This window comes from Sinocyclocheilus grahami, unplaced genomic scaffold, assembly GCF_001515645.1.
Source record: "Sinocyclocheilus grahami isolate Dianchi unplaced genomic scaffold, SAMN03320097.WGS_v1.1 scaffold44.1, whole genome shotgun sequence".
NCBI lineage: Eukaryota > Metazoa > Chordata > Actinopteri > Cypriniformes > Cyprinidae > Sinocyclocheilus > Sinocyclocheilus grahami.
The window spans coordinates 65,852-92,359 of NW_015505223.1; the positions used below are offsets into that span (position 1 = coordinate 65,852).

The window sequence follows — 26,508 nt, forward strand, 5'->3', positions numbered from 1 at the left end:
TGACGCGAGTGTTCACACCTTCCACTAACCGTAGACAAGTCTCGCGTATTAATGCTAGCAATTTGTTAGGCGTTATCTTAGCAAAAGTCTAATAGCCTAGCTTAGCTCTGGTCAGCCCCACGTTCAATAGAACAACGGTGCGTTGTTACAATACTTTCCAGAAGGCCAACAATTCACTAAAAATGTTTTTTTTTATTGGTCTTAAGTATTCTAATTTGTTGAGATAGTGAATTGGTGGGTTTTTGTTAAATGTGAGCCAAAATCATCCCAATTAAAAGAACCAAAGACTTAAACTACTTCAGTCTGTGTGCACTGAATTTATTTAATACACGAGTTTCACAATTTGAGTTGAATTACTGAAATAAATGAACTTTTCCACGACTTTTCTAATTTGAGATGCACCTGTATAACATTAAACCTATATTAAAAATTAAGATATACTTAATGCATTTAATTAATATAAGCACAACCATGACCATTTAAGAGTTTTTTATTTAATGTTTAACCACAAAAACATCTTAATTACAGACACTAAGACATAAAATTGTGTAACTGGAGAAAAAGCACTAAACACTTTTAAAACAGTCTGATTGGCACTTTAGTGCTTTCCATCCACTCCCAGCTCTAACGGGCATTTCTCTGTGTAGATGTTTGTTGCATGATAAATGTACAGCAGGCAGAAATGTATCTCAAACACAAACTTCTGTAATTCAAAAAAAGAATAGACCAGTAAAACATAGGAGGCCAAATCAAAACTCAAAAAATTATTAGTTATTAATAAAAAATAAAACAAGGCATAATGTCTGTTTACCCATGGTAATTTCAGTTTATATTTGCATGACTGTTAATATATTGCATGGCGTGTCAAAGTTCAACAGTTATTTAAAAGCAGGTCACAACCAAGCGACACTGGGCTGTTTGCATGAACAAGCACCACAGAGACAGTAACAGGTTGCCTGACACATAAAAAAAAATAAAAAATAAAGGACCAGATACAGTATAACCTCAGCCATAATCAGGCATGAAATGAGGAAAGCACATATCTGTTTATAGCATAGACATCATCACAATGGTCCCATACAGAAATGAACTGATCTACAACAGCCAACCAATAAAAAATGTGTTTGAATAATTAAAGTAAATCAAAAAGACAAGGAGGTGAGTGTTTGTAGCCATCATCTTGACTCGTGTCGTCCCGGGATGATGGCTAAGTCAAGGTTTCCCCTTTTGTGACCTTAAGAGACCAAACAGAAAACAAATCAGGCGTTGATTTCAAACAATTTAGAACAAGAAGGTCCTGCAAACTCTTGTTATTGGCTTAAAACATACTCTGGCTTCAATGTACTCAATCCTCCTCTCCAAAGCAGTAAGCTTCTCATTCAAAGTGGCTAAACGGGACCTGCAGGACATATCTGGGGGGAAATCAGAAACATTTCTGTATTAGGACACATACGAGAAATGCCATAATTTGCATGCATGCATGAATAAATAATTAAAATGGCAAAAATAAGTTATTCATATAATTATTAATAATATAAATTATAATATTAACAATCTATATAATTATAAATATCACTCAATAATAATTAGGCCTATTATAATGATGTATACAAAATATTTGTTATAAATAAGTGACCTTTTTGTTCAATTATAGACATTACAGTATGCTGTACTAGCACTGAAATTGGGGCTGGTTTATCAAAACAAACTGCATTAGTATTTACATTAGTTCACCCTGTTTGGCTCTTTGACTATAAGCAAAGATATTAAATGTGTATTGAAATACGTTTATTTCAGTATAGCAAGCAATTAAATAATCACATTAACATTATATTTATTGTCAAAATAGTGCAAATCTGAAACATGAACGACAAGACCAGACCAACCCAACGCCTGCATGTTTTTCCTGGTCATTACACTGCCTGTATGTCTAACAAACTACGTCTTCAACAAATATACTCATTTATTATGATATTACATGGTTCTAAACAACAAAAACCTGCTGTAACACACATACTTTTCCGCCAATTATGCGGTCGAATGTCCCACTGCTCTCGATTAGCATGCTAGCGTGAAGAAATTGCGTAATAAATTATGTAAAAAAATAAACGACAAGTCGGAGCTTCTCCATCTTACCGAAGGAATTGAGGAAATCGGCTATCTTCTTAATGCTGCTGGTGATCACTTCGATATATTCACGGTTCGCCCAGTCTTGGTGAATTTCCCTTTGCACTGGATCCTCCTGTCCGGCCATCGTGAGCTAGTTAGCTTTAGCCGCCGAGTGTTGTGTGAGAGGAAGGAGCAGCAGCAGCAGCAGCAGCAGCAGCAGCAGCAGCAGCGCCCCCTGATGGACAAACACACACACTTCATTCTGGATCCTCATTCTACCGAGTACTACTACTACTTCTTGTTAGTTTTATGGCGGATTGCAACCATGACTTATCAGGTGCATACCGCAACCTACTGTATCGGAGTATACAGCATGGATCATATCTCACTGAATGCACTTTACATTATAAAAAAAAACAATTTATAAATAAACATTATAGCACTACTATCTAAATCCTATAATATACCCCTGTATCCTTCAGATATTCCACAACAGCATCCTGTGCATCTTTAACCCCTTCTCCTGTTGTTCCCAAAACACCCTCAAGGTTCCATTTCCTTCCTGTCCGATTTATCTTTTGGTTTAATCTAATCTTCTCTTCCCTATACTTCCTACAATGTAACAACATATGTTCTGCATTTTCTGTGATTTTACATTCCATACATTCATCTGATTTACTTGTACCTAACAAAAACAATGTTTTATTTAACCCTGTGTGGTCAAACCTCAGCCTGGTTAGAACTGACTCCTCCCTTCTATTCCTTCCATTCACACCCTGTGCGTTGATACATTTCTGTATACCAGGGTTCCTCAAATCTTGCCCTGGAGGTCCAATGCGCTGCAGAGTTTAGCTCCAACCCTGATCAAACTCAGCTACCTGTGATTTTCTAATGATCCTGAAGACATTGATTAGCATGCTCAGGTGGGTTTGATTAGGGTTAGAGCTAAACTCTGCAGGAAAGTGGATCTCGTGGGCCAGATTTGAGGATCCCTGCTGTATACTATAATATTTCCTTCCACTATTATCCATGTCCCATCTGTCCTGCCATTTCTTCATCATTTCTTTTTTTATTATTGCCTTAGCTTCTCCTTTACCAAAGGGAATATTTATAATATCGCTCGCCCTGGTTGATTTCTTTGCTATTTTGTCTGCTTTCTCATTCCCTTTTATATTTACATGAGCAGGTACCCAGCAGAATCTCACATCTATCTGAAGCCCCTGCAATCTAAATACATTTTGATGGATTTCTAGCAATAAATCTTCTCTATTAGATTTCATGTTTTGAATACTGTAAAGGGCTGCTACAGAGTCAACACAACATACCACTCTATCAGGTTTTACTTCCTCCACCCACTGCAACCCTACAATAATCGCCATCATCTCTGCCGTACCGAGTACTACGGAGGGATAATATGAAATTAAACACAAATATGCGAATCGTTGCACTTGAATTTTGCTATAAACAATTGCTTCAATGTAAAATAATAATAATCATATAAAATGGACAAAAATGTACGCCATCGCGTACGAACGTTTAAACGGGGGGGAAAAATACACAAACAGAAAAATAATAACATTCTGGTGTAACAGACATTAAACTCCCGGCGCGTGACCATAACAGATCTGGATAGGCCTATTCATAACGGATCAGCCTTCAGTCAAAGTATAATGATTTATCTATATTAACATTTTCGACTAATGTTCAGTTTCTGACTGTGTAGGCTAGCTACAAATGTGTGACCGTTCATAGCATTTCAATTAGGCTATTATTATCACCTGTTCAAAACAGTTCTGATTTATTTTCATATCCACCTTTTCTATGTAAGAGGGGTCATCTGGGTCCGATGATTTTTAGTGTTACAAAACAAATTGTTGTGCCGCTTCATAGTGCAAACTGCTGTTTCTTATCATATTACTTTCATGTATTGTCGTAGCTATAAACACATTGGATTGTAGCGCAAATAGTTTGACCATTAACTGCACTTTATTCTTTTAGTTAGGCTATTTATAGCAGCTTATCAGTTGGAAGTCTCACACATTCATCAACAGAAAATAGCTTAGGCTACTTACAGTATGCGTTGCAAAGTATGGTGGATAGCCTACCATGGTACCATGTTCAAAAACATTAATATTATGGTACTAGTATTTTGGCCTTTTGACCTCTACTGTACAGTAGAGTACTGTTTGGCAATAGGGTAGTTTTCATTAAACAAGCTGCATTTACATATAATAACATATTGTGCTTAATTGTTTTAAATCAATAGAGTGATGTCAACCAAATTTAGAAACTGTAGACCAAGCCTTGCAGCAACTTTGGATCAGGCAGCAGAGGAGGTTCCTAGTTTACCATCATCATTTCCAAACAGTGTCTCTTCTTTTCATAACTGCAGCCTGATAAGAACATCACAGGATGACAAATATGTATTTGACCACTGCACAGAGAGGCCAGATCGCATAAGTTTTAGGTGTGCATACTGTTTTTATCAGTGATAAATGTGCTGCAGTTATCCAAATTATCATGCCTGTTACTAATAATGAGGCCATTTTCTATAAATAGGAATGAAGACTTTCAGTGCTACACGCGTCCTTCAAAACTGCGTGATCTGTGTGGGCTCCTCGGCCAGTTTTATCATCATCAGAATCATGCCTGGTGTGACACTTGCCAGTTTTAAACTAACTTCCTTCTCTATTTTCAGATACACAGACCTTGGAGGATCTTGTGCCAAAGCTGGAGTTTGAAAATGAGCTGAATCGCGTCTACAGTAGATCCTTGCTGAGTAAAAACCCAGACTTTAGCGATGTGGAACAGGGAAGTACAGGCAGCTGGGTTCACGATAGTAAGGAAGAATATTCCTTCTGGCTAGACATGATTCTTGAGATTGAGCGGGACAGTGACTTCACTGCTGACTGTGATGTCAGTTCTTTGCAGCTGGACTTACAGTTATCACCATAGTTTGTGTGCCCTCAATGATTTATATGCTATAGGCCTACGTCTTTTCAGTTTGGAGGAAATTGGGTCATTTTCAAAAGAAAATGTGCTTTACATTTTTTTCCTGTACTTGGAAAGTTTTATGCATTTCATAATGTATTTTTGTATAGTATTGAGTTCATTGACGTACAATATGCGTGACATTCTCAATTACACCTTGTTTAACTTATTTCTGCACTAGGAATCAATATCAATAAAACAGATTAATAATAACTCCATTCAAGAGGATGTCTGCATAAATTACAAGACAACAAACATAACATTGTCTGACTAGCACTAAATAAAATACACATTTTTCATGAGCATTGTTGGTAAAATTATGTTTTTGTGAAGAATAGTAGAATTATTACTATTGATCTATACAATTTTAATTCTTTGTTATAATATCTACATACTCAAGCACAGGCCTGAAAGATTGCAAATACAAGAAACTTGTTTAAATACAGAGAAAAGATTCAAAATTACAATTAACCAATAGGGAAGTCAGATAGTATAATATCCACCAATCACATAAAGATATCAGAAAACATTCACACATCAGGTGAATAGCCTGTTTATATGGTGAACTACTAAGCAACATCCTATGCAAAGAAAAAAAAAAGTGTGCCTAATGTGTGATTTTTTTCTCTGATGTTATGCGATTGGTGGATACTATACCATCTGACTTCCCTGCTGGTTGTTAGTTTGAATCTAGATTGTATTTAAGACAAAATATACCGTATTATTCCTTTCAGTTCCACTTTCTGACTTTTTATTCCTTTAAGATACTCATGGGTCATGGCCCCGTTTAGTAAATACATTGTTTAGAAATGGTAGAAATAGTACTGTTGATCTATAAGTTTTAATTATATATTCAAAATAATACTAAGAGAAAATTCTATATCACTGTTTAGGTAAATGACAAGATTCCACATAAGCATGATATGACGATACTTCTGATCATTAAAACTCATTTTAATTTTACTGTGCATTATAAAGCCTGCAGTACTGATCTTTTAAAAACCATGCCAAGAGGAAATATGATTTTGCATGTGACTTATTAGAAAAAAAGTGGAAGTGAAAATGTAAGGTCATATGCACTGCAGTGTCATAATCTGTGAAATAAGGAACAGAAATGTTTTTTGAACAGTTTATTTTTCAGTTAACAGTTGAAAGATTATACCTAAGCTGTGCAGTTCATGAATGAATTACAACTATTATAATAAGCATTTACAGTTACATCAGAAGCTTCCCTCAGAAAGGTTTTAGGAAGGATCTTCATTAAGTAAGCGGTTTAAAAAACAGTCGCACTTGAATCATGTCTGCACAGTCGGCCTATAATCAAACAACAATATATAAGTGATATGAAACGGACGGTCAATCTTGCGTGGCCACAACATGAGGAGTTTGCCAGGTCTATTTCGCCCTCTTCAGAAGCTCTTTGATATCTGCTTCAATGTCGATGGTGTGGAACCTTCTGCTGTATCTCTTGAACGGTTCCCCGTCCGGGCCGATGAGGAACTTCTCAAAGTTCCAGGAGATGTCATTCCTGCTCACCGGACTCCAGATGATGCATTTGGGATCACCCATCAAGGACACAGAGTCGTCACTGGGCTGAGGCAGCTTCTCTTTGAGGAACACAAACAGAGGGTGGGCGTTCTCACCGTTCACTTCCAGCTTCTCCAGAAGTTGGAACTTTGGCTCGAAGCCATTTCCGGGACGGACGGACTTCAGAGACAGAAGAATTTCATCATTCTTGCAGTTCTCCTGTTAAGCAACCAAAATTGCATAATATGCAATAAAGCAGATAACGGCATGTGAGCATAGAATCAGTTAACAATGCAGGTGTTGTCCATTGTCATCGCTATCAAAATTGCTGATAGCAATACAAGATTGTGAAATATTTCAATTACTTCTATAGTGCAAACCGGTGAAAATTAAAATATATTAGTATTATTATAAATATATAAAAAGCTTTAATGTATTAAAAACAACAACAGTGACAATATAAAAATTTATTTTTAACAGATACTAAAAATATTAATTCTATATATGTATATATATATATATATATAGAATTAATATTTTTAACAGCTTTATATTTTACTATACGCAGTGTGTAACAATAATAATATGTTTATATATAATATTTAGGTATGTTTTAAAAAATAGAATATTTTTTAATGATATTAAAATCTGTATATCTGTCTACAGGATCTTTAATAATTATATATAATGTATCCTTAAAATCTGAAGGATTTTAAAAATACATAAAGTATTTAAATGCAGAGGCGGACAGTAGTGAAGTATTTGTACTCCGCTGTAAAAGTACTTTTCAGGTGTCTGTACTTTACCAGAGTGTTTTTCTTTAGAAAACTTTACTTCACAAAATTCCAAAGCATAATATTGTACTTTTTACTGCACTACGTTTCATATTAAATATCATTTAATACTTAATTACATTAGAAATGTATTACTTTCTTTCTTTTACTCAAGCGATTCAAAGATTTACTTGAGTACAAGAAAGTACTACATTATGTTCTTAAGTATTAAAGGTAAAACAAACACCAACTTTTATTTATGAAATGTAGTGCAGTACAACATTATGCTTTGGAATGTAGTGAAGTAAAGTTTTCCCAAGAAAAACACTCGGATACAGATACTTTTTTAATTTATTTGAGTAAAGTAAAAATACTTCACTGCTGTCCGCCTCTGTTTAAATGCATAAAAAAATAAATATCTGTATATAGGATTTATATATTAATATAAGTTAATTAAAATGTATGCAAGTTATATGATGTATTAATATAAGTTATAATCTATCCTCAAAAATCTAAAAATAAATAAATAAGTGAAGAAAGTTGGAAGTCTCACCTGATGTCCGAACTGGTTGCAGGGAGCGCCCAGAACCACGAGCCCCTGATCAGCGTAGCGGCTGTGGAGCTCGTTCATCTGAGTGTAATCCCTGACTGTTGTGCCTCAAAGCGACGCCACATTCTCAATTAGCACCACTTTACCTTTGAGAGAGGAAACGTTGAGGAGGTCCCCAGACAAAAGTTTGGCGGACAGATCATAAAACTTCTTCGGGGCCCCTGCCATGCTCGAACACGCCGTTTACTACGAGGTTCGAAGAGCAAAATGATCTTTTACCGACGAACCTTGAGTTGAACCTTGAGTCACAGGGAGCGGAGGCGCGTAATACAATTCAGGGACGTGTGCAATATCGTGGTAGAGGCGAGCAGCAAGAAGTAAATACTGGTAAACGCTGCCATCTTCTGTCAAATGGGGGCATTGCATTCCAAGCCCTGCATATCCCTGCTTAGTGGTTATTGCAACAGTTAATTAAAAACAAAATAACTAATAAAAATCAAGACGTTTAGAATCTAAATATATTTATTTAAATGTAATATATTTAATAATTATTATTAGGGATGTCCCGATCAGTGTTGGGGAAAGTTACTTTTAAAAGTAATGCATTACAATATCGCGTTACTCCATAAAAAGTAACGAATTCCGTTACTTAGTTACTTTTTATGGAAAGTAATGCGTTACGTTACTTTTGCGTTACTTTTCAAATCTGAACAGGGCTTGCTTGTTTGTTTTTAAAATAAAATAAGTTCTATTTTTGGCGAATATAAAAGCCTTTTCACACCAAAAGTGAGATGAATAAGCCTCAGGCTGAAGGGAAAGTACATTTACGTCCGTACAGTAGAACGCAGAAGAAGAAATGTTGAAATGTTGATGTAGAAACACACTTCAGCAATAAAAAAAGACCCACAAATGTTTGTCTAGAGTAATTTGTGCGTATTAGTGTATTAGTTAATTATTGCAGGTTTGCGTCATATTCGGAGTTGAATTATTTTTATTCATTTTGAGGAATACTGAATCTGTGCTTTTTTTGTGAGTGAGATGAATTAATGCATATTCATATTTATTTTAAGAACTACAGTAACAGCTTCTGATTTCTGTCACCATGGCAACACCAGAGCTGTCAATCAATAAATTGGAAAAAAAAGTAACTTGCGTTACTTATTTGAAAAAGTTACTCAGATATTCTCTTGTAAATTAAAAAGTAATGCGTTACTTTACTAGTTACTTGAAAAAAGTAATCTGATTACGTAACTCGCGTTACTTGTAATGCGTTACCCCCAACACTGGTCCCGATCAGTTTTTGTGTGCCTCCGATAGGTTCAGAGTCATTGAATATTGAATATCTGCCGATACCGAGTCCCGATCCGATTAATAAGATGCTTAAAACATTCCAAAATGTTTTATTTTGAACTTCTCCTCTTTTGAAGAGTCCTTTTAACACGCGATGCAATTTGTTTAAGTTGCTGGTTATTAAAGTATGTTATTTCGGTTTTGTATTGGATATTGGATATTGAAGTAAATGACTCATCGGTTCTCGAATTCAGTTGAGTTCAGTGCGGTCTCGTGAACCGACTCGATCCGTTCATGAATTAAAGTGATCCAACCACCACAAAGTCAATGAACGATTCGTTCACGAACCGAGCATCACGAGTCTCCTCGGTGTATTATAAAAGTGAAACACACAAAAGTGCAATATAAACAAAGGATTGTCTGAAGGTTAATTCAATGATAAAAACTTCATAAAAGTCACAGATTTCACAGCTGTCAACTTTGCGCCTTCTGTGCGCAGTTTTAGCTTTTTAACTTATGTTACACTCCGAACCAAAAAAGCAAAACCCTTGAACCGTTTAGAAAACATTCTGTATTAAACTATAAACGAGAGGTTTCAGTGACAGTGAATTGTAAGTGTTTAGAAAAGAAACATGACAGTCTTTCAGTAGTAGTAAATAGCTCACACCCCTGTTACAAGCGAATGGTTCCGTCCAGGAAGCGCGAGCGCGACCTGTTCTGTGTTTAGGGAAGTGTTCAACTGACTTCTGATTTCTATTCATAAATCCTCAAATCTGAGTCCCTGAGTCCATTAACTAATGCAGTCGCTCAGTATAACCCCCATAGCCAGGCTGAGTTTTGAATGAATGAACGAGTGAGACTGTGAGACTGGATAAAAGCAGCTCTCTGTTGTTCTTGTGCTCTTTCACCTCACAGCGTTCAGCTGACATGTGGGAATGGCAGATTTGGAGTCTCGTAGGCTTTATCTCTCTAGTTCTTCTTGTCATAGCGGTATGTTATATTTTGTACTCTGGACTGACCACTGAAATCCACATCAGGACTGGTTTACCCCCGGTCAGGAGCATCACTATAGCCTATAAATACAAAGTGGGACCTTATAAAGACTGTGGGTCACTGTTCAGAGAGAGCTGCAGCATTGGGCCCAAGCTGTCACGCATTGGGATCTTTTATGATGATCCAAAGAAGGTGAGTAGATCTTATGAATGAGGACACTGGTGTATTGCTATGTCAGGAAGACACTGTTTTATTGCTGCATTGGCAGTATTATATGATTTTTGGAGTGAATAATTTTTAATGTTGAGACCAAACTTAGTGTGACAGGTGGATGATTTATGGCTGTAACATATTCTAGATGTTTATTTATTACATTTTTTTAAATGATTTATTTAAATTATTATTATTTATAATAATAAGACAAATCAGTGCTGACAAATCAGCATATAAGAGTGATTTCTCATGGATCATGTGACACCGAAGACTGGAGTAATGGCTTGCCATCACAGAAATACATTAAATATTAAAATACAAATTAATTTTTTTATTTTTTATTTAATTATTAGTATTATTAAAAATATTTAAACATCATTCCAGACCTTTGACCCCCACTGTTTGTGTATATCTGTATCTATCTGTATATGAAGGGTGAATTCAGGTAAAGTGGGCCACTTGTAATTTTTTTAATTACCTTTGTTAACTTTAAGGTCCAGCTGTAATATTTTCATTTCAATTCAGTTCATATGACAGGTATATGCCAATAAACATTTTAAGATCATGCACTCCTGAAAGACTAATGTCTTTTCAGGTAAAGTGGGCCACCTCTGATTTATCAAAAATGATCTGGTGTGTCCAAACTAGAAATGATAAAAACACATTTATTTATTTGCTTGTTTGTTTTTAATGTTTATTAATGCATTACCAAACGAACATATTCAGCCAAGACTATGAATGAAATCCATAAGTTCACTCAATTCATGCATATATAAAAAAAATGTATGAAATATAACAAAAGTTTGATGAAAATTAGTCGACATATTAAAAATGTGACTATAACGCATTCAACGATTAACAGGATAACAAAAAACGAAATAAGAACATTTAAAAATGTAATGTAAAGTCTGTTTTCTCTAAAAACTTTAAATGAACTTTAATTATGACCATATTTAAAAGCTTTATACGCTGCATATATTTAGCTCCTCTTATCCTTTTTTCACTCCAGATTCAACTTCATGCCTCGCCTTCCTTTCTGCTCTCTTTCCTTTTATCCATATCTAACTTGAATGTTCTGACTGCACACTCATTTCTGTTTTCTAGTCAATTATACATTTCCATTATAAAATAATCAGTGAACGTCAGGGTTTTTTTAACGAATGTGAGTAGAATAAGTGAAAGTTCAAGGTGGCCCACTTTATCTAGCACATTCAGCCATGTCTAGCACCTTTTTTTTTTTTTTACTAAAATTATTCTTTGCATTTTAATCCATGTTAACTTCAGTAACAAATAATAGGATACTTTGAGGGTCATAATAAGCCCAAACTATTTGATCTTTTAAAGAAATACTGTCCCTTTAAGTAAATCCCATTCTTATGCTCTGCATATGCAGCTCCATTGATCACAATATATGAGCTTAAACTGCCCTCATTACCTGATGGTCCACTTGGGACATTACATTTAGAAGAAAATACTGCAAATGAAAGGCATAATGTGATTTGTTCTGTATTTTTCCCTTCATTTCTATTAGAAATTCCATATATATGCTGCTCATTAATGGCATAATTTTATTTGCACTGTATGTCGCACAGACAATAGAAAAGCACCTGCAGAAAACATCTATTTAGAGCGGCCTGGAGGGCCGGTGTCCTGAGTTTAGCTCCAACTTGCCTCAACACACATGACTGGAAGTTTCTATGCCTAGTAAGAGCTTGATTAGCTGGTTCAGGTGCGTTTAATTAGGGTTGGCGCTAAACTCTGCAGGACACTGACCCTCCAGGACCGAGTTTGGACAGCCCTGATTTAGAATGTACTTTAACTTCTAATTCCCCCAGCCATCATCACTCTGATTATATCAAACTAATATATACGTCATGTGTGAATAACACAATTATATTAGTAGCTGTGAAGTGTAAGCTGTGGCTTTAGAGCTGCCTGTGCCGTTTCCTGTTTACTGAATACTCAGTATGCAGCGCTCAGCACATCCGACACATTACACATGCATTACACTTTAATTCCCTCATGAAAGTAAATTGCTTCGATTACTTTAGTGAATTCATTTAATTTAAATGTGCAGTTTAGTTTGTTTGGCTGTGCAATCCATAACATTTCCCTCCAACAACGCTAATCTCATACAAAGGTCTTACAAGAGGGCTTTTCATTAGAGATGTTATGCACACTAAATATTTTTTTATTAATATTCTTTATTCATTTTAATGTGTGTTGATGATTTAAATGTATTATTTCTATTAGCAGTTGACAGTATGGAGTTGTTGATCCTCATGCACCACTAGATGGAGGTGTAGATATAGTCATTCAATCAATAAATTGGAAAAAAAAGTAACTTGCGTTACTTATTTGAAAAAGTTACTCAGATATTCTCTTGTAAATTAAAAAGTAATGCGTTACTTTACTAGTTACTTGAAAAAAGTAATCTGATTACGTAACTCGCGTTACTTGTAATGCGTTACCCCCAACACTGGTCCCGATCAGTTTTTGTGTGCCTCCGATAGGTTCAGAGTCATTGAATATTGAATATCTGCCGATACCGAGTCCCGATCCGATTAATAAGATGCTTAAAACATTCCAAAATGTTTTATTTTGAACTTCTCCTCTTTTGAAGAGTCCTTTTAACACGCGATGCAATTTGTTTAAGTTGCTGGTTATTAAAGTATGTTATTTCGGTTTTGTATTGGATATTGGATATTGAAGTAAATGACTCATCGGTTCTCGAATTCAGTTGAGTTCAGTGCGGTCTCGTGAAGTTATTTCGGTTTTGTATTGGATATTGGATATTGAAGTAACAAATGACTCATCGGTTCTCGAATTCAGTTGAGTTCAGTGCGGTCTCGTGAACCGACTCGATCCGTTCATGAATTAAAGTGATCCAACCACCACAAAGTCAATGAACGATTCGTTCACGAACCGAGCATCACGAGTCTCCTCGGTGTATTATAAAAGTGAAACACACAAAAGTGCAATATAAACAAAGGATTGTCTGAAGGTTAATTCAATGATAAAAACTTCATAAAAGTCACAGATTTCACAGCTGTCAACTTTGCGCCTTCTGTGCGCAGTTTTAGCTTTTTAACTTATGTTACACTCCGAACCAAAAAAGCAAAACCCTTGAACCGTTTAGAAAACATTCTGTATTAAACTATAAACGAGAGGTTTCAGTGACAGTGAATTGTAAGTGTTTAGAAAAGAAACATGACAGTCTTTCAGTAGTAGTAAATAGCTCACACCCCTGTTACAAGCGAATGGTTCCGTCCAGGAAGCGCGAGCGCGACCTGTTCTGTGTTTAGGGAAGTGTTCAACTGACTTCTGATTTCTATTCATAAATCCTCAAATCTGAGTCCATTTCTCCTTTAACTAATGCAGTCGCTCAGTATAACCCCCATAGCCAGGCTGAGTTTTGAATGAATGAACGAGTGAGACTGTTATCCTCGATAAAAGCAGCTCTCTGTTGTTCTTGTGCTCTTTCACCTCACAGCGTTCAGCTGACATGTGGGAATGGCAGATTTGGAGTCTCGTAGGCTTTATCTCTCTAGTTCTTCTTGTCATAGCGGTATGTTATATTTTGTACTCTGGACTGACCACTGAAATCCACATCAGGACTGGTTTACCCCCGGTCAGGAGCATCACTATAGCCTATAAATACAAAGTGGGACCTTATAAAGACTGTGGGTCACTGTTCAGAGAGAGCTGCAGCATTGGGCCCAAGCTGTCACGCATTGGGATCTTTTATGATGATCCAAAGAAGGTGAGTAGATCTTATGAATGAGGACACTGGTGTATTGCTATGTCAGGAAGACACTGTTTTATTGCTGCATTGGCAGTATTATATGATTTTTGGAGTGAATAATTTTTAATGTTGAGACCAAACTTAGTGTGACAGGTGGATGATTTATGGCTGTAACATATTCTAGATGTTTATTTATTACATTTTTTTAAATGATTTATTTAAATTATTATTATTTATAATAATAAGACAAATCAGTGCTGACAAATCAGCATATAAGAGTGATTTCTCATGGATCATGTGACACCGAAGACTGGAGTAATGGCTTGCCATCACAGAAATACATTAAATATTAAAATACAAATTAATTTTTTTATTTTTTATTTAATTATTAGTATTATTAAAAATATTTAAACATCATTCCAGACCTTTGACCCCCACTGTTTGTGTATATCTGTATCTATCTGTATATGAAGGGTGAATTCAGGTAAAGTGGGCCACTTGTAATTTTTTTAATTACCTTTGTTAACTTTAAGGTCCAGCTGTAATATTTTCATTTCAATTCAGTTCATATGACAGGTATATGCCAATAAACATTTTAAGATCATGCACTCCTGAAAGACTAATGTCTTTTCAGGTAAAGTGGGCCACCTCTGATTTATCAAAAATGATCTGGTGTGTCCAAACTAGAAATGATAAAAACACATTTATTTATTTGCTTGTTTGTTTTTAATGTTTATTAATGCATTACCAAACGAACATATTCAGCCAAGACTATGAATGAAATCCATAAGTTCACTCAATTCATGCATATATAAAAAAAATGTATGAAATATAACAAAAGTTTGATGAAAATTAGTCGACATATTAAAAATGTGACTATAACACATTCAACGATTAACAGGATAACAAAAAACGAAATAAGAACATTTAAAAATGTAATGTAAAGTCTGTTTTCTCTAAAAACTTTAAATGAACTTTAATTATGACCATATTTAAAAGCTTTATACGCTGCATATATTTAGCTCCTCTTATCCTTTTTTCACTCCAGATTCAACTTCATGCCTCGCCTTCCTTTCTGCTCTCTTTCCTTTTATCCATATCTAACTTGAATGTTCTGACTGCACACTCATTTCTGTTTTCTAGTCAATTATACATTTCCATTATAAAATAATCAGTGAACGTCAGGGTTTTTTTAACGAATGTGAGTAGAATAAGTGAAAGTTCAAGGTGGCCCACTTTATCTAGCACATTCAGCCATGTCTAGCACCTTTTTTTTTTTTTTACTAAAATTATTCTTTGCATTTTAATCCATGTTAACTTCAGTAACAAATAATAGGATACTTTGAGGGTCATAATAAGCCCAAACTATTTGATCTTTTAAAGAAATACTGTCCCTTTAAGTAAATCCCATTCTTATGCTCTGCATATGCAGCTCCATTGATCACAATATATGAGCTTAAACTGCCCTCATTACCTGATGGTCCACTTGGGACATTACATTTAGAAGAAAATACTGCAAATGAAAGGCATAATGTGATTTGTTCTGTATTTTTTCCTTCATTTCTATTAGAAATTCCATATATATGCTGCTCATTAATGGCATAATTTTATTTGCACTGTATGTCGCACAGACAATAGAAAAGCACCTGCAGAAAACATCTATTTAGAGCAGGGCTGTCCAAACTCGGTCCTGGAGGGCCGGTGTCCTGAGTTTAGCTCCAACTTGCCTCAACACACATGACTGGAAGTTTCTATGCCTAGTAAGAGCTTGATTAGCTGGTTCAGGTGTGTTTAATTAGGGTTGGCGCTAAACTCTGCAGGACACTGACCCTCCAGGACCGAGTTTGATTGGCTGGTTCAGGTGTGTTTATTTAGGCTTGGAGCTAAACTCTGCAGGACACCGGCCCTTCAGGACTGAGTTTGGACAGCCCTGATTTAGAATGTACTTTAACTTCTAATTCCCCCAGCCATCATCACTCTGATTATATCAAACTAATATATACGTCATGTGTGAATAACACAATTATATTAGTAGCTGTGAAGTGTAAGCTGTGGCTTTAGAGCTGCCTGTGCCGTTTCCTGTTTACTGAATACTCAGTATGCAGCGCTCAGCACATCCGACACATTACACATGCATTACACTTTAATTCCCTCATGAAAGTAAATTGCTTCGATTACTTTAGTGAATTCATTTAATTTAAATGTGCAGTTTAGTTTGTTTGGCTGTGCAATCCATAACATTTCCCTCCAACAACGCTAATCTCATACAAAGGTCTTACAAGAGGGCTTTTCATTAGAGATGTTATGCACACTAAATATTTTTTTATTAATATTCTTTATTCATTTTAATGTGTGTTGATGATTTAAATGTATTATTTCTATTAGCAGTTGACAGTATGGAGTTGTTGATCCTCATGCACCACTAGATGGAGGTGTTGATTTAGTCATTTTGTGCACTAATGTTGATTATGCAGTTAAACATGTAGGTGTGGAATATGTTTGTATGTCCTGATATTTTGATATAATTAGATTATCTGTTATTGTGTGACTCTTATCGCATATAAGCTCATTTGATCATATATATAATCATGATAAATTGTGTAAAATGTTCTAATTTGCTTGCCGTACACATTATTCCTTACTGCCAAATGCCTCTCGCAGTGTAAATGCATTATTACTAAAGCCAGAGAATCATTCATGGCTATTAAATTATAAAATCGGTTTTGACTGATTACATTTATCTGTAACAGTGTTGTTCTTACCAAAGTAAAAAAGAAGAAAAAAGTGGCAACATTAAAGGAACAGAAATAAATGCTTTCATTAAATTTTCACCTTCATGTAGTTCCAAACCTGTATGACTTTCTTTCACAAAAATATATTTTGAATAATGTACTCTCTCTTTTCCGTGCAATATTACAAGAAATTGTTTTATGATAAACTGACCCAAGTTTAAGTTATACAGCAGAGCAGTTTGACTCGTGAACAAATCTTTCAGACCAGTTCTGTCAGTCGAATCAATTGATTCACTGCCAAGATCTGACTCAAAAGATTGATTCGTTCATAAATCTTTGAAAGTTCTAGTTCAAGTTTAAAAATTAGACATTCTTTGTAATTGCATGGGGAAAAGCATATTATTCTAATTCTCTTTGTTGTTCCAAGAAAAGATCAGCTCATAAATTATACAAATATTTCCATTGGTTTCAATGCTATATACAAGTCAAAACAGATCATAAGATTTTATGCATATATACATTTAAAGGCTCAATATGTAATTTGTTGCCACTAGAGGGCGCGTATTCAAAACAAACAAAGGTGTAGGTATGCTGCGTTCAAGTCCTCCTGGGACGTTCGTACTTACAAGTTGACAAGTCGTAATTACGACGTCAGGTGCGTTCAAGTCAGTTTAGTCGGCACAAGATGGCGGTGTACCTTCTTTTAATAAATTACAAGAAAATACAACAGGGTCTGTATTTTTTTACTTTGATTTCAGCTGCGTAACAAGATCATGACCAATTTAAGTTAACTAAACTATCAATTTAAACAAAAATTTACCATCAACTACAGACATTGCATCCATCGATTCCGCCATGTTTCTCATTGACACGCCCCTAACTCGGAAACTCTGGGCTTAAAGAAAATTTCGAGTTTCCCACTCGTAATAACGACTTTGTGGTGGCGTTCATGTGCGTTCAACTCGTAAATACGATCTATCCGACATGACTTGAACGCACCAGTAGATGACGCCGTGACTGGGTGTGGAATCATGGGAGTTGTCGTCTTCATCCCCACAGCCGAAGCAATCCGACGGGACTCGGGCAGAAATCATGTTCATGGATGAGCTAATGTATTAAAGATTTATTAACGTAGTAGAATGAAGCAGGGTGAGGCTGAAAGCCGTCAAAGCGAAACGAGGCCGCTGAACGAGCGTGACACATGGCTCGAAAGCAGCGGAGCTTTTATTATGCCACAGTCGACCGCTTCCGCTCCTTCCAGTCGTGCGTATGTGGGGTAAAGCAGCGCTGTTTTATCATACTAGATACGTTTGAAAGTTCTGCTATAATGCTACTCTGTGAGGTCGTCACCTGTTTAATAAAATGCATAACATATTAAAGCGTCTTTGGTGTTTCCATATTTTCTACAAAACAAAACTCGGAAATCGAGGGGTTATGACGTCATTGGCAGGCGACACAATGACACTATAGACACGGTCTGTGTCACTAGTTAAAATTTCTTATTTCTCTGGATTTAAACATTCTTCGAAACATTTGGGATAATGTAAGTACACAAGTCAGCAAAATATATAAAACTGTTCTAGTGATTTTTAGATATTTTAATAAAAAAATCTTATGTATTGTGCCTTTAAGTCCTAGAATCTAAATTCTGATGTTGTTTGGATTCAATTCAGATTCATTTCAGTACAAGTAGTAGAGAATGTAGATGAGAGGAAGCATAAGCGATCTAGGGTGAATGGTTTGAATTTAGAGAAAGGCACCAAGGTTATTATTTCATGAACCCTGGCTAAGGCTGAACTTGATCTCAGAATGTCATTAAAAGGAAAGCAGAAAAGGTAAAATGTATCAGAGTTGGTGCCCTGTACCTACGCTTGCCCTTACACTTTTATGGAATATAAATTAGCTCATACCACAACTTCTGTGACTGTTTATATCTGACCTTCAGTGGCTCCAGTTGCCCTCTGGTTGAATCACTTTTCAAGTTGTTTAGTTCTAACAGAGTGTTGTGTTTGGCATTTAGGAGTGTATTTATATTTATCTATGTATGTATTTATCTGGCAAAAAAAAAGAAGAACATTAGCTAATGGGGCGATCAAAAAATAACCACCATTTCTACAGCAGAGGAAGAGCAGAAACCCACCATCCTGTTTGAGACAATGCTCGTAATCAGTTTGTGTAGGCTGACGGTGTTGCTGGAATTACTTCTTGACTCGTTTTGGCAAAGAAAGCCTCTTGGTTTTCCTGTTTGTGCACAAGACCTTCTTGATGCAGAACTTGCATCATCACATTTCTCACACTTCCTGCCCACCTCCTTCTTGACCAGTCAAAACGGTTTTCATAGCATTAATGTGTACTCCCACCAACCTCCCACCAGAAAGCCCTACTGGAATTGAGTCTGACTCTTGATTGACAGCTCGATCTTACTTTCAAAGGCTCATTGTCAATGACAGACTATTTTTTCTTTCCCCAAGTCCCCAATTAGCAACTGTCCAAAGCTCCACGCATACATCCATGGCCAAGTCCTGATCCAGTTCAGCTAATTGTCATAATGATCTCAGCTCATTAAGAGAGGAGACTGGGGTGCTAAACCCGGGGGTCAGAAGCTCCCAAAGGCTGCCGATAGAAAGTAGATAGAGGCAGTAACAGAACTGGAAAAGAATGGACTCCTCAGGGATGAAGGATTTTACCACAAGGATTGGCATGACCACCATGGTCCCTCTATTTGATTCACTGACTGCTACTGTAGTCTACAAGCCCGCAAGCTTTTGGGAACTTTCTCACATCAGGCCAAACAATACGGTGGAAGTGAAAGCCCATGGGTCTGAAGATGGTTGCCATGGATAAGAAGAGCGGGGAAGACTTCTTCACATGCCGGATTCTGTGAAGGGCCATGAAAGGCATTCCAGTCCCTAAGTGATGGAGAGTTTTAGGATTTACTTTTTCTCTGTTCTCCACATCGGTCAATTGCAAGTCTATTAGACTGCTATTAAAATAGGTGATGGTGACCATTGGCAGAATTGCACTTTCAGTAGTATTTCAGATTTTTGAAGTATGTGCATGCTTTTTGGCGGTAGTATTGCCTGGTTCTTTGATGTATATGTAATAACTATCAACAAAAAGGGGTTTGTAATATCAAGACGTCAATGTTCCAATACTGCACTGAATTTTACATTTTGGGGTATTTTTACCTGATCTACCATTTAAGGGTGCATATTAGTACCTTAATGGTATAATTCATCTGAAAATGAAAATTCTGTTATCATGTACTCAACTTTGTGTCATTCCAAACAGTGATGTTATTGTTAAATAAAACTATTAAAAATCATTTTTGGTAAGTACTAAATTAAATAACTGGCATTTTTGGCAGTACTAAATTAAAAAATATGATCTTTAAACTAAAAAAGAAAAACTTCCACATCATCATCCTGTTCGAATGTTTTCGCTCTTAACGCATCGTCTTTCCTTCTGGAGCATCAGTGAATGTTTTCACCTTGTGTAATAGTTGTGTACGAGTCCCTCAATTGTCCTCGGTGTGAAAAGATGAATCTCAAAATCATACAGTCACTGCTGGAAAAGGTTCAAATATGCAAAAGATGCTAGAAAAACAAAGGCCTTCAACTCATGTTAAAAACAGGCCCTAATTGAGTGTTCTCTGTTCTGAAGAACTGAGAATGATTTGATGAGCTTGATAGCTTAATCTGATCATCTTCATGACCCATCAATCCTTGTCTAGTGACAGAAAAGATCATATCAACAACCATTTTTAGGAAGGAACTTAAGCATCCTGTTGTCAACAAATGTCTTGGAACAGAATTCCAACTGGCTCTCGCCATCAAAACTATTAGTATTTTTGCAGCGTCCTGGCTCCTCAGAACTATCCAGCTATGAATAGACTACTTGAAGAAATATGTGATGCTGTTTAAGGATCAGAATTGATTAGGACCGTAATATAAACACCAAATGGTCTTGAGAGAAAACTAAACCCAGTTTAACTTGTCTGTTTATCTGCTTTTCTGACTGATATTTTTCCTGACTGGCGGTGCAATCTATTCCTGGAGGGCCCGGCAAGAGGCCGAAAGTGACCCAGAAGACTATGAGGTGAATGAACACTTTCCTCCAATTTAAAGGATGGATGTTCTGGGAACTGTTAGAGCCTCTTTTCTAAACAGACCTTCATCTGTCACAGTCTAGCTTCAGCGACCTACCCCTTTTCCCTCCAAATCCTCGAGAAACCTGAACCCCATGCCGAGTCTGGGTTGTACAATCCATCTCAAATTTCCTTGGTGCCCTCATTTGCAAGCATATATGCTTTCGTTTGGTAAAAGCTAGAGGCGTGCATGAAAAGTGACAGTTGGGCATCCGTCCACACCGGTCTCGAAGCTGCCAGACGATGTGCGGCAACTAGGCACAGTCTTTTCAAACTACAGCTTCATTGTTGTTGTTTTTTTTACCACACAATGCCACCTGCTCATGCAACTTCATCTAATACTGTATTTATATGCCTTTTTCAGCCGTGGCTTTGTTTATTCTCATTAAGCTAGCTTTTCTGCTGTGACTCACCGAATCGTAGACGCTCCCCGTTGTCTTTGAAAAACAACTGCGCTAGTGAGAGTGAGGGAGATCTTCCTGCTTATTTGTTGCATAAGATAAGCATTGTGAGATGTGTAAGGCTCCTTTTGGTGATTACTGTAGGCAGCTGATGGGTTTTAATGGGGCTGGGAAAGTTTTTATTGTGGAAATGCTGTTTCGGGATCAGTTTGGGAAGATCAGTGTTTGCTGGCTCGAGAAGTGCTCGTCTTTGATATAATCTTGCCGTACTGGGAAAGTTCATAACTGTGAAAGCTAGCAGGGCCAAACTAACGTGAGGTAGAAAGGGCTGCATTCATTATCCACTGTTTGTTTTGTGTAGTACATGTATGTTCCACACATTGTTGATTTTCTTTTATCTTTTTGACTAAAATGTCCATGTTTTAGAGATATGATATTGCATGTTGTGTGGCATGTTTTTACAGCATTGGCATATTTTTATGTGACCTACCGAACACATTCTGACTACCATTAGACTTTATATATATATATATATATATATATACACACATATACATACACACACATATATTCAGTATTCAAGAGACTTCTTAAATATGTATATATTTGATAAAATAAATATATTTATATATCAAAAATATAGTAATGAGTAATATTGTGAAATATTACAATTTAAAATAAGTTTTTTTTATTTTAATACATTTTAAAATGTAATTTATTCCTGTGTTGTGAATCTGAATTTTCAGCATCATTACTCCAGTCTTCAGTTTCACATGATCTTTCAGAAATCATTCTAATATGCTGATTTACTGTTTTAAGAAACGTTTCTTGTTATTATCCATGTTAAAAAACAGTTGTGGTGCCTCATAATTTTGAAGAAATCATGAAACCTTTTATTTTTTAATTCTTTGTTTCATTTTCACTTATTAGAAATACAAATATTTCTAATAAGTATAACATTAAAAATTTATCTTTTGATCAATTTCATGCATCCTTGCGGAGTAAAAATATAAATTTCTTTAAAAAAAAAAAAAACTTTATAGAGAATGTTTAAGTGGACTGCTTAACCGATTGGATTATTTGCCTTTTTTTTTGGTACATTTTCTTTAGCAGTGTTTTAGTTTAAATCATTAAATTATTGTCAAAATAATTTTTATGATTGTCTTAAGTGATGAAATGAAAACCTTACTCAGCAATTATTTTTGACAGTAATTTCAATATTTACATTGGTTCTTCATTACAAAATGTTTATGTGTGTTGTAGGTTCCAGCACAGAAGTGTCGCTATGCAGTGGGTAGTATTTTGAGTGAAGGCGAGGATGGACCCAATGAGGAACAGCAGCAGCTGTATGAGAAGAACGGCTTCCGGGTTTTTTCTTTCCCAGAGGTCACACATGTTGTCACAGCATCCTTCCCTCACCGAACCCCTCTCTCGATTTTCCTGGGGGTGCAGAGGGTCTATCCACAGCTGAACTGCTACATCAAGGTAACATCATCATCATCTTCAACATTGATCAAATGTCTGTTCTCTAGCTTTTCAACTTCACTTCAAGGCCATGTTGGTGCAGGTGTGTTTAATTCAAGTCGTCTCCATAGTGCGATTGATTCCGTGCTTGTGTTTCCTTCGACATGATTTGTGTACTGACGCAAAAAGGTTGTAAGGGAACAAACGCCTAGTCTGTCAGTGTTTTTGGCCTCTATCTGGAGGGATGCAGACAGTAATTATTAAGCAGTAGACTTAATCATAGCAATTAAGGACAAAGAGAGAGAAGAAAAGCTGGGGATGAGGGCAAAGAAAGCAACAAATGAGAGTTGCAGGATTGCGAATTGGGAAGAGGTAAGTAGAGGAAAGTGCAGAAATTTGGCATGGAAAGGAAGCAGTAAAGATGCACATTCAAAAGATATTGAACCCAATATACTTACAGCAAAGTTAATTTGTATTCTTCGCTTAGGTGTAAAATTAAGTTTGATTAACTTTGCAGTAGTATATTATTAGTGAACATCCCAGTGCTGTCTTCAGTGCTATGCACTTTCCATTCAATAACAGAATAAACGCACAACAAAAATGACAGTGGTGAGAAAACAGCAGTTAAGAAAGCATGTGATCATAACGATGTAGATATGTTTGCACAAGCTCTGCAATTCTGATGTGCAATCAAGTCACGTCACGTTTATTTATATAGTGCTTAGTTTATACTATAGATTTCTTTAAAGCAAGCAGCTTTACTGTATTAAAAAAGCAAAAACAGAGTCAGTCTCATGTTTGAAATGACATCACATAATTCGTTCTTTGATTTTGCTTGCAATTTGTGCTCTCACTATGCTGTAAGTTTAAACATAAGTGACCAATAGTCCAAAAATAAGTAAATATTAATATTTTTTGAAGTGATTTTGGTAGCCTTTTTGATGGCCATCAAAGTTTCTTTATATATTTTTGGCATTGTGTGTGTGTGTGTGTGTGTGAGAGCCCCCCTCAACTCACCCCGCCATCTGCCCTGATGCAGCGTCAGTGTGAATGCAGCCAACAGGCTCAGCCTCCTGCCTCCTCCAGCCTCAAGATCTGTCTGCTCAGCTGGTAGATAACTTATTGCCTCCTGTTTGAGTCCTTCCCCTTTCCCTTTTCATGCATGTTTACTTTCTGACCCTTATAGAAATCTTATATCATCAACTTGCAGTTTTAGGCTTAAGAAAGTCTGGTGTAGACCACTTGGTGTTAAATGTTGACATCTATTATCTAAAACACTAGGGAGCATAATACTGGATTATTACATCTGTTTGGACATAGGTATGGCAGTGTTTCAGTAAAAACACTGCTTCAGATTATTTAAATTCTCTTTCCCAAAATTTTTGTAGACGTCTATGGTCTTTAATGTGTTTTGTGTTGCTACCTTGAGTGAATGTAATGTAATAGACTTTCAAGAAAAATTAACTTGTAGCAAATTGTTTGAGATTGTATTACACGTCTGAATACTCTGTTATCAATTATTAGTTGTTTGTCTTGACTGAGTGCAGCTAGAAGTTAGCTGTGGAATTATGGAGAATTTGGCCAGTGTGTGATTTCTCAGAATTGAGGATGTGAGATAGAATCATCCAGAAAGGTGGCCTACAGGTTTCTATTTTCTATTATATTTTAAGGGATGTGCAAAATATACACTACTATTTAAAAGTGCTGGGTATCGTTCAAATATTTTCAATACCGATACCTTGACTTTGATACCGGTTCCTAAACTATACTTTTTTCGATACCAATTTTATGAAATCCGTTTTAACAAGATTAAATTACACATTACCTGAAAAAACATATTGGTTTTATTTTTTCTGATTATTAATGTCTTTACAGACTCAAAGACTTATCTCCTGAGCCACTGCACAAAGGAACAAAAAAGCACAAAGTAACAAAATGTAACCAACACAATAAATCAGTGCAAATAAAGTTCAAATTGTTTTCAGTTTCCCCAACTTTTAGGCTACGTTTACACTAGTGCGTTTTTTTTTTAAAGGGGTGGTTCACAGTTTTTTTCTAGGCTTGATTGTGTTTATGGGGTGCAGTCTAACATGTGTTAATGCTTAGTTTTTTTAGAAATTGGAGCTGTTTTTCATTGTTGGAGCTGAGCTGAATGAGAGAGTGAGAAAGAGAGAGAGAGATGCAGAGCGTGTGCAGAGCAGGGGGAAGCGAGGAACAGTATTGAGAACCGCTGCTTTAGAACATTGATTTCGAAACTTGTGAATTCATTAAAATCGTTAGAAGACAGAATCGCGATTCATATATAAATAGATTTTTACGTGCACCTCTAGTTTTCTCTTCCTCTTCTCTAAAGCAGCGCAGCATGGCCTCGCCCCCTTTGCTTAACTTTGCAGATATTGTTTATGTTCAAACAGCAACATTACACACTAACTAACGTTAAAATTGAAATCGCAATGAACCACCACTTTAAAATGCATAGCTTAGACAGAATCATAATTTCTATTCATTTTCCACTGATTTACTGATGAACATTAGCAGCTTGAGTGAGTTTTGAGTAAAAGCGTAGTATAAATCTTAAAATGGTCTTATATAGCATGATGCTACAGTGTGCATGAATGATCAAACAACACACGTTTTCAGTCGTGTAGTGTGGATGAGATCTTTTCTGAAGTGCAGTGGAAATGCCAGTATGGACGAGGATTGTTCTAGTTTAAACGTAGCCTTACTTCTATGGAGGTCTGATGCTTACACACTACAGCCTCATGTGTGAGCCACGTCTCTGGGCATTATCGGCATAAACTAGTGTTCTTCCTGGATGCCTCACCAGAGCCAATCACCAGCACTTGATTTAGGCACATCAAGCATGCAGCACGCTTACTGGCTCACAGACGTTGACCAGATTATCCCCTTAGGTATCGAAATTTGGTACCAAACGACAAGATATTTTTCGATACTTGATGATATCGAGGCAATTCAGTCGGTGCCTAAAAAGTACCCAGCCCTACTATTTAAAGGGGATGTTTAATTCTATTTCATGCATTCTGACTTATTTACACTGTTAAAGAGTTGGGTTTTCATGCTAAAGATGACCAAAGTGTCAAAAAACGAGTTGGATGTATGATGGAGTATTTCTGTGCCAAATACACTCCTTCAGGGTTTGTATAAGTTTCGGAAAGTTTTTTTTTAGTATGGCCCTGTATGACATCATAAAGGGCGGAATTCCTTTTATTGGCACTTCTCACATAAGAGTGTGCTCACACATCAACCAGAGTGAGAGCAAGAGCAGCACATCAATGTGCTTCATTCATGTTACAGAAGTCATCGGCAGCGCTGCACAGGACTTGTTCGAGAAAGATTTTACATTTAGGTTTTGACCACAAAATCAACAATGCCAATGGCTTCCCAAAAACCCAGCGTTAAAGGGGTCATATGATGTTGCTAAAAAGAACATTATTTTGTGTATTTGGTGTAATGAAATGTTTATGCGGTTTAAAGTTCAAAAAACACATTATTTTCCACATACTGTACATTATTGTTTCTCCTCTATGCCCCGCCTTTCTGAAACGCGTCGAT

The 26,508-nt window shown here is 36.2% G+C and overlaps 1 protein-coding gene and 2 pseudogenes across 2 annotated transcripts; 1 reads left to right on the forward strand and 2 right to left on the reverse strand.

The window, feature by feature from the left end:
* Positions 1-474: 474 nt before the first annotated feature.
* On the reverse strand, positions 475-2,933 carry LOC107582371 (probable protein BRICK1). Of its 2 annotated transcripts, none has more exons than XM_016268167.1 (4): positions 2,836-2,933; positions 2,137-2,344; positions 1,330-1,412; positions 475-1,234 (listed from the first exon to the last, which is right to left on the reverse strand). In XM_016268167.1, exons 2-4 carry the CDS (start codon positions 2,252-2,254, stop codon positions 1,208-1,210), a joined length of 228 nt encoding a protein of 75 aa, XP_016123653.1. In that variant the 5' UTR covers positions 2,255-2,344; positions 2,836-2,933; the 3' UTR covers positions 475-1,207. The 2 variants fall into 2 exon arrangements, with proteins under 2 accessions (XP_016123653.1, XP_016123654.1); XM_016268168.1 differs by lacking the exon at positions 2,836-2,933 and having other exon boundaries at positions 2,137-2,309; positions 2,340-2,384.
* Positions 2,934-6,208: 3,275 nt separating this feature from the next.
* Positions 6,209-8,299, reverse strand: LOC107582369 (glutathione peroxidase 1-like; annotated as a pseudogene).
* A 5,429-nt stretch (positions 8,300-13,728) lies between these two features.
* Positions 13,729-26,508, forward strand: part of LOC107582372 (testis-expressed sequence 264 protein-like) — a 54,739-nt pseudogene continuing 41,959 nt past the window's right edge.